Source organism: Cavia porcellus, unplaced genomic scaffold (assembly GCF_034190915.1).
Source record: "Cavia porcellus strain 051 isolate PalLab524CR breed Dunkin Hartley unplaced genomic scaffold, mCavPor4.1 scaffold_8, whole genome shotgun sequence".
NCBI lineage: Eukaryota > Metazoa > Chordata > Mammalia > Rodentia > Caviidae > Cavia > Cavia porcellus.
The window spans coordinates 16,550,542-16,569,050 of NW_026947491.1; the positions used below are offsets into that span (position 1 = coordinate 16,550,542).

Genomic DNA, 18,509 nt, shown 5'->3' on the forward strand with positions numbered 1-18,509 from the left:
TCTGAAAATTCTTCTCAGGACTTTTTCAAGTTCCTGTTTCCCTTTCGTATTGGCAGTGCCAGGGGTGGAACCTGGGGCCTCGTTCATGCTAGGCAAGTGCTCCAACCCTGGAAATGCTGGGCTGAGGGCATCCACCAGCCTCCCACAGATAGATCATTTATGACAGTCAACTGTGGACAAGGAGATCTGGCCTGGGCCCCTCCTGGGAGCCCTGCCTCCCTGACCTGGCACCAGGCAGACACGGGGGTGGCCCGGAGGACAGCGGTTTCTGCCCACACTGCCAAGATGTCACAGAGCCCTCAGAGTGCAAGGGTCTCCATTCTCTTCGTCTGCCATCTGCCTGTATAGAAGTAGTGAATGCTTCTTATAATGATTTTTGCCAGGGATCTGATCTGAGATGCTCTTTGGCTCTGCTCTGGGAAGCAGAATTCCTTTTCTACCAAGTACATACAGGTGATTTCCCACTGCTTCAAGGCCCTGGTCAGCTGACGAGGTGGGGTTTGCAGGCTGGCTCAAAGTGGGTGTTTCTGTGGACCATTTTATCAGAGGTCCTGTGTATTCCTTATCATAGTCTCAGGGCTGGGCTCCTTCTACAGAAGAGAGGCCACCTCTCAAGGCTATGTCCTCAATCTGCCACCTCTCAAGGCTGTGTTCCCAGCCTGCTCTTGCTGTCAACTTTTGGGCCTCCACAGCAGGTCTGCAGCTGCTGCTTTTGGCCTGTGTCACCTTGCATGACACTAAGGACAGAGGGCCCTACCCCCGGCCACCGTGGACACATCCTGGGCTGTAGGTGCCAGGGCCCTAAACTCAGCTGGAACCCAATGCTGGGGCCATACCCTCAGCCACCATGTTTGGCCCTCAGGCTCTGAGGGGCAGGAGCTCAGCCAGTCTCCCTGGCTGTCTGGCCCTAGAGCTGTCTGCATTAGCAAATGGCCTGCACCTGCAGGAGGGATCACCTTGGGAAGGAAGTTATTTTGGTAGGAGAGGAAGATTGGTAAAGAAGTGTGATTCTGTGAAAGTCAGTGGTCTACGGAAATTATACTAAGGGTTGCTTTAAATGCTGTTAGTATTTTCTTCTCTGGACAATTAGAGCAAAGCTCAAAGTACTAAAATCCCTAATGGATGACCTGTCTTTGTATTTATCCTTTTTTTTCTTTAACCAAAAGCCTGAATTCACACTTGGTTACCAATTCTGATTAGTGTTGCTTTCATTCACTGAAATCAAAAGAGAGAGAGAGAGAGAGCGAAAGAGAGAGATTGATTTTGTTTTTCCTAGGGAGAATGTGGATGGGATCTTTCTCCTTGGGGAACCATGGAGACCAGAATGCTGTCCAATGCCCCTCAAGTCAGTGTCCCATGAGGACATCAGGACCACTGGGCGGCTTGGTGATAGTAGCTGAGCCACACAAGGTTATGACCCATACACAGAGGCTCCCAGACCTAGGAGGAGCCGCTTTCTTACCAGGGTCCACATGGGGCCTAGGCCATCAGGACTCACGGACACTGGCTCGAACCAGGTGTCCCCTGCCCGGACCAGAACAGTGTCAGGAGCACGGAGGCCCTCCTGAGAACAGCCCTGTCCCTTCTACTGACTGTCGCTGTTCATTCTTACATGTAAGAGTTTATTCAGTTGAAAACCTCAATTCTCATTAGTTAATCAGTCTTGGTGCAAACCCCTTGAGCACTTTCCTGGGACTCTGCAGTGATGTCCTTGCCCTCAGTGGCATAGGGGCTGCCGAAATCTGTTCTGCTCCAGTCCAAGGCTGACAGCTGAGAACTCACGTGGCCCCATGGGCTGCTGAGTGCGACCCGGTTCTTGGGCTAATCAGTGGTGTCACCAAAGAACCCAGGATCACCTTACCCTTGCGTCAGAAGAGACCAACAGGGACAAATGGATCAGCACTTGGCTGGTTACTGCCCAGAGCTGTGCTGGCCTCAAGTGCTCTGAGATGTGCTGAGCAGATGGAGCTCACAAGTCAGGCAGCTGGGGAGTGGCGGGAACTCACCTGTGCCCGAGGGAAGAGGCCAAGATGTGCCTGCATACCCCTCTGCCGGTAGAGGTGCAGTTGAGGTACAGGCCATGGCACACTGGCTGAGCAGTGAGCCGTGCCCAGGACATGCTCATCACTGCACCCCTTCCCATGACCTTCTCAGAACCCATCCTGACACAGGAGAGCAGCATCAGACAGGCTCCAGGCCAGGTGTGCGTACAGCAGCAGGCTCCTACCGCCAGTGCCAGGGGGCATTCTCTAGTGTGATCCTGCATGGCAAGGACAGGATTTCTCTGTAAGCTAAGAGGGGGAACATTGATTTGGAAACATCAGGAGCAGTGAAAGAAAGATTCCAGCAAAGGCGTCCTTTAGGGCCAGCTTGGTCTTTGTGTGCTTCCTGGACCACGGTGACCAGGCCAGGCCTCACTGTGACTTCCGTCCCCACCCCCCAATCCTCATGGAGCTGGTTTCTGGGTCATGCTCAGCTTACAGAGAAGGAACCCAAGGCTTTGCGTGCCGCCCACAGTGTTCGGCACCTGCCCGAGGCCTTGGGTCTCCAGGGACATACGGCAAAGTCACCAACAGCCCTCAGGACAGTTCTTGAGTCTTAAAGTGTGGAAGATCAAAGGTCAAGGCTTGGCCACATGGAGCTGGAGGGACACCCAGCCCTGCTCTGGCTCTGGGCTCGGCCCCCTGAGAGACCAGGGCCGTTTGCATGTTGTTGAGCTGTACTCACTCAGCTGAATCTCTGCCTTCTGTTTTCAGTTAGTGGGAAATCAATTCTGGTGGGGTATTACTGATGGAACCCGGTTCATACCTGGCTTTTGAGCCTCTCTGACCCATAGGAAGTTACCCAGGGTTGCGTTTCCTGGTGATGGGCGTATGACCCTCAGACCAGGGCCTCTGGGTTTGGCTTCTGGAGAGTTTGTCTTGGGATCTCAGAGAGCACTGTGATCCCCTCCTGTGTTTGTCAGTTGGCCATGACAGTTCGAAGTGTCAGGGGCTTAGCGTCCCTCCCAGCCCACAGGTCCCCGGATCCAGCATTGTCATAGGGGGACCAGCAGCAGTGTCACAGTGTCTGCCATGCTGTCTTCTGTCATATCAGGTTCACATGTATGCCCTGTCAGCATAAAAACTGCACTGCGCTGCACATGGTAAATCTGAGTTTTACTCAGCATAGGTTTTGTTAGCTGTAAGTGTTTCAATGAGCGGTTTCTCTCTTTCAGGTCTCAGATCTCGTGATAATTCTGAACTATGACAAGGCTGTGGAGGCCTTTGCAAAAGGCGGGAACCTGACCCTAGGGGGCAACTTCACTGTGGCAGTGGGGCCCCTGGGAAGGTGAGTGCTGGCAAGCAGTATTTTCAGAGTAGATGTCAGAGTAAAGCCTAGAAAACTATGGTTTGTTTTTTTTTTTTTTTTTTTTTTTTCATTAAGCAGAAATTTGAATTAAAATGCTTCACCAGAGGTTTGGAGGTCACAACAGACAAAATTCACAGAATACAGCCTGAGGAATGAACCGGAAAATCTGAAACCAGAATACACAAGAAGCAGCAAAGTGTTTCAGAAACATAAGCTGTGGCTTCTATTGAAATTAACCATAAAACTTAGGGCAGGCATCCAGGCTGAGCCAAGGCGAGTTAAACTTTCTTAACTGATAAAGGTCAGGATTGATCAGGAAAGAAAAATATTTTTTCACACTACATCATGAAAATGTGAAGTGGATGTATCTTATTTTTTGCAAATTTAAAGTGCATTTTTCTCCTCTGTTAATGAAATGCTATTCTTTTCTTCCCACAGTGCTGGGGCTCAAACTCAAGGCCTCACACATCCCAGGCAAAGTGCTCTACCTCTGAGCTACATCCCCAGCTCTTTTTAACTTTTGAGATAGAAGCCAGAGTTGGTGGTACAGGCCCATAATCTCAGTTCTTAGGGGGCTGAGGCGGGAGGATCATGAAGAGTTTGAGGCCAACCTGGTCTTCAGAGTGAGACCATGGCCAGCCTGATATACACAGTAAGTCCCTGTCAAAAAAAGGAAAGAAAAGAAAATCAGTAATAAGAAGAACCCTCCCCAAATGGAGATGGAATAAAGTCTGAAGCCGAGTCTTGCTGAGCTCTCCAGGCAGCTCAGCCCTCTGCAGGCCAGGATTGCAGGTCCAGGCCTGACAGGCTGCAGGGTTCTTTGAGCCTTATAGAAAGACGGTCCTGTAGACACCTCACAGGAGTGAAATGGTCCAGAGGGGTCTGCTCCAGGGGCATAGAAATGCTCCACGCCAGACGAATACAGATCCGGCTCTCCTGGGGTCTCCCCTGGGAACTCCTGCTTTAGTTCCAGCCTCTGCTGCCCCGATGTCATCATGCTGCCTGGCTGTGTAGTTCTCATCTTAATCTTGGGCCAGGGTCATGCTGCAGCTCAGACAACTCAGGGCAACCCCTCCAGGCTGTGCGGAGGCCTTGGAGAGCCTGGCAGGGTAGCCTCTGCAGCACGATCCCCCCTCTGTCCTCGACAGGAACCTGGAAGGCAATGTGGCCCTCAGGAGTCCTGCAGCTGTCTTCACCTACTGCCGGTCCCGGGGGCTCTTCGCTGGCATCTCTTTGGAAGGGAGCTGCCTGATCGAGAGGAAGGAAACCAACCGGAAGTAAGTGCCCACCACTTCCTGGGGGGACCTGAGGGCCAGGTGAGAGGATCCGGCCCTCACCACTCCAGGCAGCTGTCGGAATTGATGGGGTGCATTTGCACATGCTTCTAAAGACAGAGAGAGGTGGCCATGTATGTAGGGTGTATTTGGTGATAAAATTTCAAGATAAAAATAACATGTACTTATAGAATTCTATTTAGGGAAAAAAGCGAGGACAAAACACTACTTAAGACTAAAATCATTCGCATTTTGATGTTTTCACATTCCAGTGTTTTCCTCAGCTTAGTTTCCCTTCGTTTTGCCAAACATGACTGTAATCACCATATATGTTCACTGCAGATGTCTTTTCCCACTTATTCTGAGATCACAAGTTATCGACTAGGAGACACTCTGCTAGTGGAAGATGTCATATTAAGAATATCTTCCAAGCATTGTAGAGGGCACAGAGAGAAACATGAGGGTCTGTGGAAACAGCATGAGAGTGTTCGCACTATTACTCTCTGCCTCTGTCTTTCTTCTGCATCAAATACTGACCAATTTTGATTTAAAATGCAGTTTGAGTTTCAGATTTTTGCTGCTGTTCTTTTTCTTCTCCTCCTTTGGACTGGGGAGGTTGAACTCAGGGCCTGTGCACTGAGCTACATCCTGCTCCCCTATATTTTCACTTGAGACAGTGTCACTGAGCTACCCAGGGTGGGCTCAAATTGCCAGTCTATCTGTCCCGGCCTCCCAGAGTGCTGGAGGTTTGTGCCCTGTGCTCAGCTCAGTTTGGCTTTTTGTCTGGAGGAATCCTAAAAGGTGAAGGGAAATTGGCCTGTGGGTGCTTTTCCCAAAACAGGCCTAGAAATCACCCCTGTGAGATCTGAGGACCATGGCTGGCTGGAGCCGGCTCTTCCACAAGCAGCCTGTGGGGGCTGTTGCTGCAGGACTACACCAGGGATGGTGACCTGGGGAAAAGTCACAGCCACGACTTGGGCAAATCAACAGCACATTTGTAACGTGAGGCAGAAACTAGAAATTGGGAAATGGTAGCAGTGAGAAGAACCAAGGCCCACAGGAGACTTCGCCCTGCAGAACCAGGAGTGAGGTTTTCACCACTGCTGTGATTGACTGCAGGGAACAGAGAAAGCTTTCCAAAACTCCTGATTCTAGGCTCCAGCAGACTTTCCCACTGATGTTCAGCCGATCCTGGAGAAACTAAAACAAATATACTGCTTAATGAATCGCAGGGCTTCCAAACATAGAAGGCAAATCCTTATTTAATTTTGATAAAAATAAACATTGCAGTGAAATTGCAAAGTCCCATGTGTAGTACCATTTCTGTAAGAAATGCAGAAGGGAAAAAAAAAACCTAGGGAAATGTCTGTGCTCGTGTGTGCATTTCTGTAGGCACTTCCATGTGACAGTGCAAGTGTGTGTGAAAAAGTGTGTGTCTCAGTGCAGGAAGGGCACACTCTAGGACATTTGTGCTCACTGCGTTGGACTGGGTTTGAAGTGGACCAGCAGTGGCTGTGGCTCAGGCCTGCAGATAGTGTTTAAGTGTAGGGCGAGGAAGGTGCGGTCCATGGGTGACCATGTATGTGTGCATGCCAGGAAAGACCCCTGTCTATTATAGACCAGTTCTTACCTTTCTGTGACTAGGTTTTACTGTCAGGACATCCGCGCCTATGACATTTTGTTTGGAGATGTGCCACGGCCTGCTCAGGCAGAAGATCTCTATGAAATTCTCGATTCCTTCACCGAAAAGTATGAGCAGGAGGGGCAGCGCATCAACATGAGGAGAGCCGCCCGTGAGCAGCAAAAGGTCATTCGCGGGCACGGGGTTCTCTGACCTCTCCTGTACAATGCTCCGTCCCACCTGAAGTCCTCAGGGAAATGCTGTGTGACCTTGGGGTTTCACCCATGCAGATTTGAAGGACAGTTCATCCTCCGTGATTGTGTTTCTCGCTGGGCCCTGGCACTGTAATACTAAAGATAATGATTGCAGGTGTCCTGAGCACCTGCCCCCTCGCCCAGATCAGGGAGCACTGAGTGAGGCTTTGTGTAGTTTCTTCCCATCATACCATGATACCCTTCCGGGCTGTTCAGGATGAAAACTGAAGTGTTGAGTGTGAGGAGTCACAGCCTGCCCCCGTGACTCCCCACCACAGCACATTTGACAGGCGGGGCCTGGTGAGGAACCTCAGGAGGGGGAAAGGGCCCTCATCTGTCCACATCCACCTCTTGTTATCCAGCCCTGGTAAGGGGGACCCCAAAGAGTGTGTGTGAGCTTGTAAGGTGTCTCATTAATGAGTGCATAGCATTAAAATTTGCTGCATAAACTCAAGAGAAGCAGAGATCCTTACATACTTCTAAGTAAAAACAGGTTTCAGAAATGGGAATATTTATTCTCTTTTCTTGTAGGCTAAAGAATTACCTCCAAAACCAGCATCAAGACCACAGCAGTCATCAAGACCCCTGCAGCCCAACATGGGCTCTCAAAGTAAATAATTTTGTTGTAATTTAAATACTTTTGCTATGATTTAAATACAATTATGATTAAGTAACTATTAAATGTTATCCTTAAGTAACTCTTAAATGTAATCGTTAAGAAATCAAGAAACACTGTTACCCTTTAGAATCAACTGGAAAAGTAATGGGTATTGGTGAGAAACACATTCAGTCTCTTGTATATCATGAGATAAACGCTCAGCTGCTGTGATTGGTGGAAATGTCTGTTCTCATTCATAAAATGCTGTCTTATATCTACAGAGTATCATCTTTAAAGTTTCTTTCATTTGTTTTCATTCACTAAGATATGTTCTCAATCTCCCCTTGACTCCTTTTTTTTTTTAAACAGGTAATAGAAATGAACATAAGCTGTATCCTGAGCTCCCTGGCTATCGTGAGAGAGTCGGTAAATAAAAAATATATCATTACCCATCACAGACCCTGTGATCCATCTGGCAGGTTCCAGAGATCTGTGGGGTGTGTTCAGCTCCCTGAGACTGACACTGTCTACACTGTTTTCAAAGTGTCACTAAAAATTCGGTGTTGCCACCCTCTGGTGGCTTCTGAGTGGAAGCCATGAGGTGACGAGGGCTGAGAACCACGACTGCCCAATCTTGCACTTTTTCTGGGCCTGAACCCCGTAAGATTTTTTATTTTTAAGGATTTGTTTTCCATACTCAAATGTTACGCTATTGTTGGGAACTACATAAAAGTTACTAAGAATTTTTACAGTAAAAATAGTCCTTCAAGCCATCTTCCTTAAACATTCTTCAGAAACTTTTCTTGAAAGAATTAATTGCTTATAGGCATGAATAAGGCACTAAGGATGAAAGTCACAAAATAAGAAAGGTCACAAAGCAATCCACTACTGAATTAATACACTGTTAAGGAATTAACTGTTTTACATAAATAAAATGTCAAGAAATCAGGTATCAAATTTTTAAAAATTCTATCAGGCAGATACAGATAGATGGGGGATCCTGTCCCAAAGCACTGGCATCCTGGCTGCATGCTTGTGGAGCCAAATGTCCCAGGCAAGCGTCCTGGAGCAGTTGACTTGAGTGGAACCAGGCTGGGTCTTAGGGGTGCCAGAAATCCAGAGCAGGTTTTTAAATGTACTTTTTATCTGCAATGGTTTGACCTGGGACACACGTCCTTTGGGAGAAAAGTGGTCAAAGTACAAATGTTTACACCAAAGTAGCCCAGAGCCCAGATTTTTATATTCTAGTTTATTACCTTAAAGGAGGAGGGGGGCAGAAAGGAGGAGCAGCAGGAGTGGGAGGGAAGGGAGAGGGTGGGAGCAGATGGGCTCAGTGAGCGCAGAAACAGAGACATGTGAGCTTGGGGAGAAGGACGCACCTGACCCTCAGGCCATTCCTGAGATGCACCTTCAGCACCAGTGGTATACAGAGGTAGTTTCTGTTTTCTTTTTGAGACAGGACCTTGCTATGTTAGCCAGGCTGATATCATGAACTCCTGGGCTCCAGTGATCCTCCTGCTTCAGCCTCCAGTGTGCTGGGGCTATAGGTGTCAGCCAGCCCACCCAGCTGAGAGTCCAGGTTTTAGATGGGATCTTTTGTGAGGCCATCATGGGATCAGTGTAATTCATGGAGCTGTCTTGGAGCAGAGGATTCCAGCAGCCAAATGCAGGGAGGCGTCTTTCAGGCCATAGCAGTGATTGCTCCTGAAGTGGGAAAAGTACAGGATCATAATATCGCCTTATAGGTTATTCCAAACCCAAATAGTTCCAAGCACAGTTCACGCAGTTCGATAGAGAACAGTGTTTAGCTTTGGCCTGGGAGGACTTGGGACGTGGTCCTGCCAGGTATTTGCTCCTCTCTAAGGAGAGAAGCATAGGTTTCCCTGCAGATTGCAGCTCATCTGAATCCTCTGTCTTGTTTCAGGCGACTCCAGCCAGCCAGCAGAGGTGACAGCACTGTATTCTTTTGAAGGGCAGCAACCTGGCGACCTGCCCTTTCAAGCTGGAGACAGAATCACAGTGCTGTCAAAAACGGATTCACACTTCGATTGGTGGGAAGGAAAACTTCGAGGCCAAACAGGCATTTTCCCAGCCAATTATGTAACCATGAATTAAAGTTTATTTTATTTTCTTCATGGCAAATTATTTTTAAAAAAGTTATTTCTCTGTTCACAGGATTTACTACCCAGAAAAGCACTGTTTAATACAAGTTTAAAATTACTTCTGCTGCAAATTTTTAATCCAATTCATACTTTTCTCCCTCTGTAAATAAATGATTAATTTATGAATCTGTGGAGACTGTACTGATTCCATCACATGCGATGCTTAGTGGTTAACATCCTGCAGTGTCTATGGTGGCCCTTTCGCCTTCCACCTCAGACATCACTACATGTGTGACGCAGCTGTGTGTCATGACTGCTCGTGCAGGCGGATGTGTGGCCCAGGCAGGGCTGAATTCATGTGAACTTGAGTCAATCACTGAACCTCTGAGCTTCAGTCACTTTTATTCTGTTGATTAATGAGGTTTGGAAGATTAGAGAAGCACAGGGATGATGAGAAGGTCTACTTTGTAATGTCACGTGCACACACACACACACACACACTCACACAATCTCCAAGTAGGGGTTCCCAATGAAGTCACTTTGCAGATAATCAATTACTGCTCTTAGCTGGGGGGAGTCAGAGGTGGCAGCCCCCAAAGGAAAGTCCTCAGGAGAAAGTCTCGCCCAGGTCCATCATCCTCTCAGGCAGCCATGGGACCCTAGTTGGTCGAGGGCCCCAAACCCCCTGACCTGGAAGTCAGAAAGCCTGAAGAACCTACGCTAATCTCTGCCTGCTCCTCCACCTTCCTGCCTAGGTGCTGCCATAGCCTCGGGTCCACCTCCTCTGCAAGCTTCTGAAACACCAGTCCCGAGGCCCTACCCCCACCCCATAGAGGAGAGAGCCCTGCACAGACACCTAGCTGAGTCCCCACCCCTCCCCATCTGTTACTGGCAGATGAGATCTTTGTCCGGTCTGTTTCTGCACTGCTGCCCAGGCCTCCAAAACCCAAGCATAAACTGGGCCTTGGTGCTTAAACTTGAGGTCCCCGCTGTGTGCAGTGAAGATCTGCCAATGCCATCCCCATTCCACTTTGCTCCTGTGGACTTCTGGTTTAGAATGGTGCTAGCCACGACCTGTGTCTATTGAGGTGGAGGGCACTGGCCCCATGTAGTTGCGTGCAGCCAGCCGCTAAGACTGCCAATCTGGAACCAGCCCCCCCCCCCGCCTCCCCTCTCAGATGATCACACAAAGCGCAGAATGCACTGAGCCTGTGAGGGGATCGGTGACATCAACGTCAGTGTGCTAGCAGGTTCTGTCCTAAATCCCCGATCTCCCAAACCCGTGTACGGTGGAGGTTAAATAAAAAGTGAGAAATTGTATAATTTGTAGGGCTCTGGGAGGGTCAAAACCCTTTAATTAAGCTCGAGGCTTCGAGGTTAAAGACAAAGGATTCTCTGGGTCAGTCCACTTATATTAGGTCCAAGGACAAAGGGCGGAGAAACTGAGAAAAGTGCAGGCAATGAGCAGGACCTTGGGAGTCACTTCAAGGACATTTCCAAGTAATGAATCAAGTTAATTTAGTAGTGCTGTCTTATCATGAGGACATGGTAGAAGTGAGACTGTAGGAGTAATCTTTGCAGTTGCAGTCTCTACCTTGTTAATTAGGGTTGGAGCCAGAGTGTCTGAAGCTATGGCCTTATCTTGCCCTTTGAGGTATCTCTGGCATTACAGGCCATTACAGGCCTCAGCCAGGACCAGTGATTCATTAGAGGTTCACTTACTATGAATCAACTCCCATTGCCAGGCAAGGGGCCTAGGCCTAGAACAGACTCACAGATAAACATAGAAAGCCAATTAGTAAAATTTAAATTCTGCTCAAAACCACTTCGTAGTGGTCCCCAACATTGTGCTGCTCCAGGTCACCTAGAGTCCTTGCTGACCTTGGGAATAGGAACACTTCCATCTGCATCTCAGGATGCATCACCTGAGTTGTAGCGAGCTGTTGAAGGTGGAGATGGATCACATGTGTGGGGCTAAAGCAAAGCCAGCCCAGAAAAAATAGACCAAAGCAAGCTATGTAAACAAGTTGTTCCAGCATCAAGAAGGCAAGGGGCCCAGGCCTGTCAAGCAATGGGTTGCTAGGCAAAGGGGCTGAAATTGACATCATCTTTCCCAGTATATAAATAAAGGTGCTACAGTGGTTGAGCAGTTCCTTTTCTCCCATCAGTAGGATAAGGGCTCCACCTGACCCCAGCCTTGTCTTTTCTTTGTTTTTTCTCTTCCTCTTGCCCTTAACCCCAAGAACCTCAGGAGCCATATTGGGTCGCTGCACTGAGTGACACCAGGTGGGCATTCAGCATTGGTGCACCGGGTCTCACTAAGCATTCCAGTCTCACCTTGAGCTCCTTGTGTCACCCAGGCAGGCCTGGGACTCCAGCGATTCTCCTGCCTCAGCCTAAGTGCTGGGATTTCAGGTGTGGGCTACTGTGCCCAGCTGTTTTTCATTTTTGTTTTTGTTTATTATTTGTTGTTGTTTGGTTTGGGGGGGCTTTTGGTTTTGGTTTTTGGGTACTGGGAATCAAACTCGGGACCTAGCACTTATCAAGCAAATGCTATTTCCCTGGCCCTGTTGTTTTATTATTTTTTTAAATTTTAAATGTTTTCAACATAGAAAATGGTAAGTGCGTGAAGTGATGCATACACTAATTAGCTTGATTTCACAACCCCACAATGTTTACATACCCAAAACATGTTGTAATTAGACATGACTTTTACTTGTCAATGAAAATACGTAACTTTTACAAAAGAAAAGAAAGCAAAAGTAGAGATGCACAAGATTTCTAAGCAGAAAAAGTGAGCACCACACCCCTGAGGAAAAATGTAATTTGTTGTCGAAAAGAAACAAAGAACATGAGAAAGACACAGTTTAAAATAAACTATTTTTAAAAATTATTTTGGTTTGTTTTGAGACAATGTCTCTCTATAGTACTGGCTGGCTTTGAATTTGTTTATGAGGCTCAGACTGGCCTCTAACTTAGGGCGATCCTCCTGCCTCAGCCTTCCAAGTGCTGGGATTACAGTTGTGCTCCACCACGCATGTCTGAACAAATTTTAGAGTGTCGGGATGCAGACGACCAAGCTGGGGGAGAGACAGGAGCAGAATCAGCGTCTCTGCTTTACCAAGCTGACCCAGCAGGGCACCCATGATGGGAAACATGTGCCCTGGACTCAGAAAAAAGATGAATGGATTTTATTCTTAATGTCGTTAGCTGATTTCGGAGCATCCGAAACAGAGAGAAAATCCAGCAGTTGTCGGCCACAATAGTGACAACACAGAAGCCTCCTGAAACTTAGCGTTTGATCATGCTGTCATGATATGTGGTGATTTTAGCCATGGCTGCGTTAGCATTCTGCTTATCAGGACTGAGGAGCTGCCACCCAGGTTACCACGGTGATGGTGAGATAAAACAGAAAAGCATTTAGGAGACACTGATCGGTTAAGTCCAGGGCACCATGTCATAAACAATGGGACAGGAATCCAGGGAAACTGAAGAGAAGAACAAAGGTGGAAATGCTTTGCCCACTCAGTTGCAGAGTTCCGTAGTGGGAGTTTTCTTTGTCTAATATCTTATATCAAATCTGCTTTCTTGATATTATAAATAATATAGCGTTAGCTCGGGACATAGCTCAGTGGCACAGCACCTGCCCAGCCAGTGCAAGGGTGGTGGGTACTACTCCCCACCAAGACAAAAAAGAAATCTCATAGTTTTAAAAATGAAAGCGAATATTTAAATGAAAGCGAATATTTCCAAAGGGTAAACATCACCCTAACCAGGGTGCTTATTTCCTCTTGCTGGATTCGTGCTTACCTTTGCCAAAGTAGCTGGGGTTTCTCTCTGTCTGCGTGAGGAGATTTTAATGCAGATGCTGGAAAGAATGAACAATGAGGAGATTGCCCCAGGTTACCCTGGGACCAAGGTCACATGTCTACCTTACTATGAGGGCGGGAGGGTTCCGGTGCTGTGCGCACCCCTGCTCCTGGAGCGCTGAAGGAGGACTGGTTCTCCCTGTGCAGCGGCAGCGATGGGCATCCAGGCTCGAAGCTGCTGGCTGGTTTCCAGGCCACCTGGGGAGCAGGGGATGAGGGGAGACCTTGTCCCTTTTGAAATCTGCACCATGCATTGCTTGCCATCTGCCTGTGGTGTGGCGGCCACAGCTCTTTGCTGAGATCCGTTTAGTCTGAGTTTCTAATTTTCAGTGCTCTTCAAAGGCCTTCTTTAACATGGGGATGTAAAATACTACAGAGGCAGATGGGGGGATTTTAAAAAAATATTATTGTTTCCTTTTTCTTTTCTTTTTTGAGACGCTGTCTCAAAAAAAAATAAAAATTTAAAAACATAAATAAATAACATTTGTTCTAAACTGTGTCTTTCTCACATTCTTTGTTTCCCCAGGCTCTATATTTATGGTCCAAGCTGGCCTTGAACTTGCAGTATCCCTCCAGACTCAGTCTCCTGAGTGCTGGGGTTACAGATCTCACCGGGCTCACGTGTGTGGGGTTGTATCCATGCTAGGACGCACAACTAAGGGGTCCTGGAGGTCTTGGGCCGGATCTGATGGGGGGAGGTGGAGAGGGAAATGCCTGAGCAGGAAGGAGCAGCTCAAGGTCTTTCGGAGGCTGCACTCAGTTCAAGGCTTCTGGGCCTCAGCACCACAGACCTTTTGAAGTGAATGTCACTCGGGACCCCTTTGCTCCCACAGCCTCACAGTGCTGCCCCAGTGCCATGGACTCAGCTGTGGACACTGTCGAAGGCCCAGTGTCCCAAGGTCTCCTGGGCATCATGGTTCTGTACAGAACCCAGACAGCTGAAAAACGTTGGTGTCTAAGTGGCTTTTTCTTCTCACTCCCAAAATAACCCTGCACACTGGAGGGAAGACAGTTTTGTGCTCCCGATATTTGTGGAATTTCCGATGGAAATATCCCATCACCTTTCATTCACCTTTAGGACCCTGCATTCATTGAGCTTCTGGATGTGAGTGACTCCCATGGAAAACATCGATTTTTTAAGAGGAACTTAAACTTCATTTCTGCTTAAAAATCTTATCAGCAAGTGATTTGAAGCCCACACGCTGACACAATTTGTTTGTAAAACATTGAGCTTAGTATTCTTTCAATTATATTCGACTTGGGTACTGTACCCTAAGAATATAAAAATAAAACATCTCTCTCAAAACCATTTATAAACATTCTTAAGAAAATAAACTCTTCATGTAATTGCTCTTGAATTTTGGCATGGATGCATATAGCCTTTAAAAATGTCTACAACATCTCTCTCTAATGCTTCTCTGGAGCCTACTTTTTGCAAATGAAGTTTATAGTTTAGCAATTGTTTTTAAACACAACTGATTATCTTCTTCATTGCCTTAATTATTAACGAAAATATCAGATAAGATACCTGCATTTCTCCAACAAAATAATGGAGTGCAGTACATGACTGTGTAATTTATTGTATATATACAACCATTCTACAATCACAGGCCGATTGGGTAAATAGAAAAAGCTATTTCCTCCAAGTCTTTTTATGAATTAAAATATGACTGAGATTGCATTGTGCAGTACAAACTTTATACATTCTTTTTCAATCTTCAGCTCTATCCTGTGTTAAAAAAATTACCCCTAAATTAAATTTTAATTATCATGTAAGAGTGCATAGCCTTAGCCCAAGAAATGATTGCTAAATCATGTCTTCTTTGTGTTAGTTCCACTGTTTTGCTTTACATTTCAATGTACAACTTTATGTACATTGTTTCTGGTTTTCTTTTGTGTTTCTGGTTTCCCACTTGTCCAGAGAAGTTGTTGAAGTACTAGGTCAAAAACTATATCTTAAAGCCATAGATAAATATATATTTTAAACAAACTGTTTAACAAGTTATACAAATTGTTCACCATCAGTAGAAATAAATAGTCCCCAACAAGATGTTTCCAAAACATCCCAGGGGCACTGCATTGAACTGACAATCACCTGCAGGCACCTGCACAAGCCTGGACCTCCCAACCCTCACACACTCCAAGCTCCTGGGATGCCCAGATAGATGGTAAACACTTGTATAGTTTCTGTTATTTTCTTGTCACTGTCACTGAGACACCATAGTTTGAGGAAGGAGAAGGTTTATTTTGGCTCTCTGTTTTAGAAACTTTAGTGCTTACATGGTCAGCGGAGTGGCAGAGGAGCCTGGTGGTGGCGCCTTGCTGAGGAGAGCTGTGAGCAGCTCGGGAGGCACAGAGCAAAAGGAGGAGCCAGCTAAGATTCACACCTCCCAGCAACTTCCCAGTGATTTGCAGGATTCTGACCAGGTGTCACCTCCTACCAGCATGACTAGAGATAAACTCATCACAGACTAATCCACCCGTGGGTTGAGAGCCTCCATGACCCAAAAATCTACCTAGGAGTTGTGAGGCTTGGTGAGAGGATAGGAATCACACTCCCACCCTCCTGAATGCTTCTGTTTGGGTTACTTACACCACCTGATGCCATGAAAATACCATGCAAGGAGTGGTTACCTGGTGTCATTTAGGGGCAGTAAGAACAATGCCTGTGCGTACTCAGCGCAGATACAGCTGTCCCCAAATCTTTCCGATCCACTGTTAGTCAGATCAGAGGACAGGGACAGGAGATAGATACACAGGTGCCCACAGAGGAGTCTGCTCAGCAGGAAGCAGGAAGCAGGAAGACAGTCACTCCTGCCTTGGGGGATGAGCTGCTCTGCCTGCAAATAAAGCAATGATGTGTAAGCTTTTGTCTTGCACAATTTCTCTTTTCTTCTAAGTGTTGGTGCTCCGGACAAGGTGCTGTCAGACCTTTGTAGAATCTGGGAGCCACCAAAACAAAAAAAAAAACAAAAACGGAGGAAAAACTCCTTTTATTTTGGTATGTTTTTTTGCTCACATGTATTTGTTAATTTCCATTTTAATCATTTTTAATTCATTCCCCTTTTACACTTGTGTTTTTCATTGGCCTGGTGACTTCAATGCTGCCCTAAGCTGAGTTTACCTGGGTGAGAAACTCTCATCTCCCTTTGCCCTACATCTTGAATTCTGTGGCTTTTAAAAAAAAAAATCTTGTTACATATGCGTGGGATTTTTCCAGACCCATTGGAGCATCAGCTTGCCACGTGAGTCACTCTACTGCAGACACTTGTCAGACATCCTCGAGAAGTAAAAACCTGAAGCCTGGAGGGATTTATGTTGTTCCCCAGTGCGGTGTAACTTTCCCTAAGCGCAGTGAACTGAACCGTACTTGGAGGACTTGGAGTGGGACAGCTGGGGCGCCTGCTGTCCATGGTCAGCTACCTTGTCCTCCTGCAAGGACCACAGTGTATCTGCTGACTCAGCACCTCCCTCAAACCTGCCCTCCAGGGCCTCTCCCCGGGGTACTGAGCTGCCTCAGAGGGAGAGAGCCCAGCATGAGCCCAGGGGGTCTGTCACTCCCCCTGCCCACCTGCCAGCCATGGGGAGCAATGCCCTGGAGACAGAGTCCTGGAGAGTGGCAGAGCTGGGCTCCTTCAGCCAAGGATTTCTCAGGAGGCCTCGTAACCAGTTTTGTTTTGTTTTGTGGGATACAATACATCTCCCCAAATTACTCTGATTGTGTTAGTTTTGTAGTACCAAAAGCAATAAGACCTGGTAATACCTTTAAATATTTATGAGCTAGGCACATTTCTATTGATGAATGATTTAACTGGAATGTTCCTCTCTTAGAATAACTCCTATGCAGATTCCCAGAATTCATCTCCTACTTAGAAGAATTCTTGTGCCCGAACAGGAATTGTATTTGGGAACAGTGGAAGGATTTGCTCACTCTCTTCATGGTTATGCGCTGTCCTGTTTATACCCAAAGTCTGCAGAAACTGCACCATGCGGGCTCTGTGCCACTGGCCACAGCCTCAGGGACCTGGTGGCCTGTAACGAGAATGTCACACCTTGGGCCCTCAGCACTCACTGCATTTCTGTGCCCCCCGCTCTCAGTGCTGGGGGCCAAACATGGGCCTCTCCTGTTTGAGGCCAGCCTCCCACTTGGGAGCCATACACAGCCCCAGCTGCTTCCGAAGGGCTCAGTCCAGTCCTTCCCGAGGGTCATTGTCACTTCCCTGTTGATGGCATCTGGAGAACAGAGCGTGAGCAGTCAGATGGGACAGTACCCTGGTGTTCAGTGTTGGGGAAAGATTACCGTGCTCTCATCTCTCCCTGAAGCCTAACCCTCAGCTGCTGCAGGGCAGCCTTGCGGGCCTCTGCTGAGTACCTTCCCAACTACAGGCAAGTGAGTCGCCTTGACTGTGATCCCTTTCCTGGGCATGCATCCTTCTGAGCCCAGGACTGCATGGCTAGGAGGCCCAGAACTGTCCTTTTAGTTTAACTAGAAGAAAATGGAAGTTCAGAAGCTTTACCCCTGTGCCTGGAAGTCCAGACCCTGCTGAAGAAGGGATGGTAGGTTCTTCCCATCACCTGCTCTGTCTGCAGACAAATCCCTGTCTGATGGAAACTTTGTTCCCACACAGCCAAACCCAGGAAGACAAGAGTCAGAGACTACAGCTGTGTGAGAGGCTTCTGTAGCTATTCCTTGTGACAGAAACCTTTGTCAGAAGCAAACAGGGAAGGGAAAGATGTGTGCACCCCTCTGTGACCTTCTGCACTTGGGGATTCCTGGCCCAACTAGGAGACCACAGCGTCACCTTGAAGGCACACCAGTTGCAGATCACAAACTCTTGTTTGTCCAATCACTGATCAGACTTGGCCCAAGCCCGGCTTGTCAGATGCAACACCCCAAAAAAGGACCTGGGCATTTTGGAGGCTTTTGTTTATATGGCGCTTAACCCCAAGTGACCTTAAATTCTAAATAAAGTTCCAGAGATGATTTGTACAAGAGGCTTGTTTTTAAAGGAAATAAATTATATGACAGGTCTATTACATATAACACTACTACTACTACGAATTAGGCTGGCGAACCTTTTATTCAACATTTAAAATCTTTAATTAAGACCTCACTGTATATAAAGTTTACATAAGCAAATCTAGCAGAAATCTAAACACATTCTTGAGAGTCAGGCCGGTGGCACAGAGGTTCGATCTGGGTTGGGCATGGAGTAGCCATCGGTGCCCGGGCCAAGTTCTCAGCTTGGCTGAGAAAGGTCCAAGCAGATTTATTGTTGGTGCTGAGTGAGACAGGTTCTGGTCCGGTGTGAAAGCCATCTGAGCATGGCCAGTGTGATGCCCTGGGACCTTGGGGTACAGCCTGCTCCTCAAGGTACACATCTCATGCCCTCCTCCTTGCTTGAGTACATGTAGGTTTACAGCCCTACAGAGTGGGGTT

At 47.4% G+C, this 18,509-nt stretch overlaps 1 protein-coding gene across 1 annotated transcript in view; it reads left to right on the top strand.

Annotated features, from left to right (window-relative positions):
- Positions 1-9,386, top strand: part of Sh3yl1 (SH3 and SYLF domain containing 1) — a 30,269-nt gene extending 20,883 nt beyond the window's left edge. The window contains exons 5-10 of the mRNA XM_003464994.5: positions 3,218-3,330; positions 4,500-4,628; positions 6,270-6,432; positions 7,032-7,110; positions 7,468-7,524; positions 9,023-9,386. Of these exons, the coding sequence (XP_003465042.2) occupies positions 3,218-3,330; positions 4,500-4,628; positions 6,270-6,432; positions 7,032-7,110; positions 7,468-7,524; positions 9,023-9,213 (732 nt within the window). The 3' untranslated portion in view covers positions 9,214-9,386. The remainder of the gene's footprint in view (positions 1-3,217; positions 3,331-4,499; positions 4,629-6,269; positions 6,433-7,031; positions 7,111-7,467; positions 7,525-9,022) is intronic.
- Positions 9,387-18,509: the final 9,123 nt, after the last annotated feature.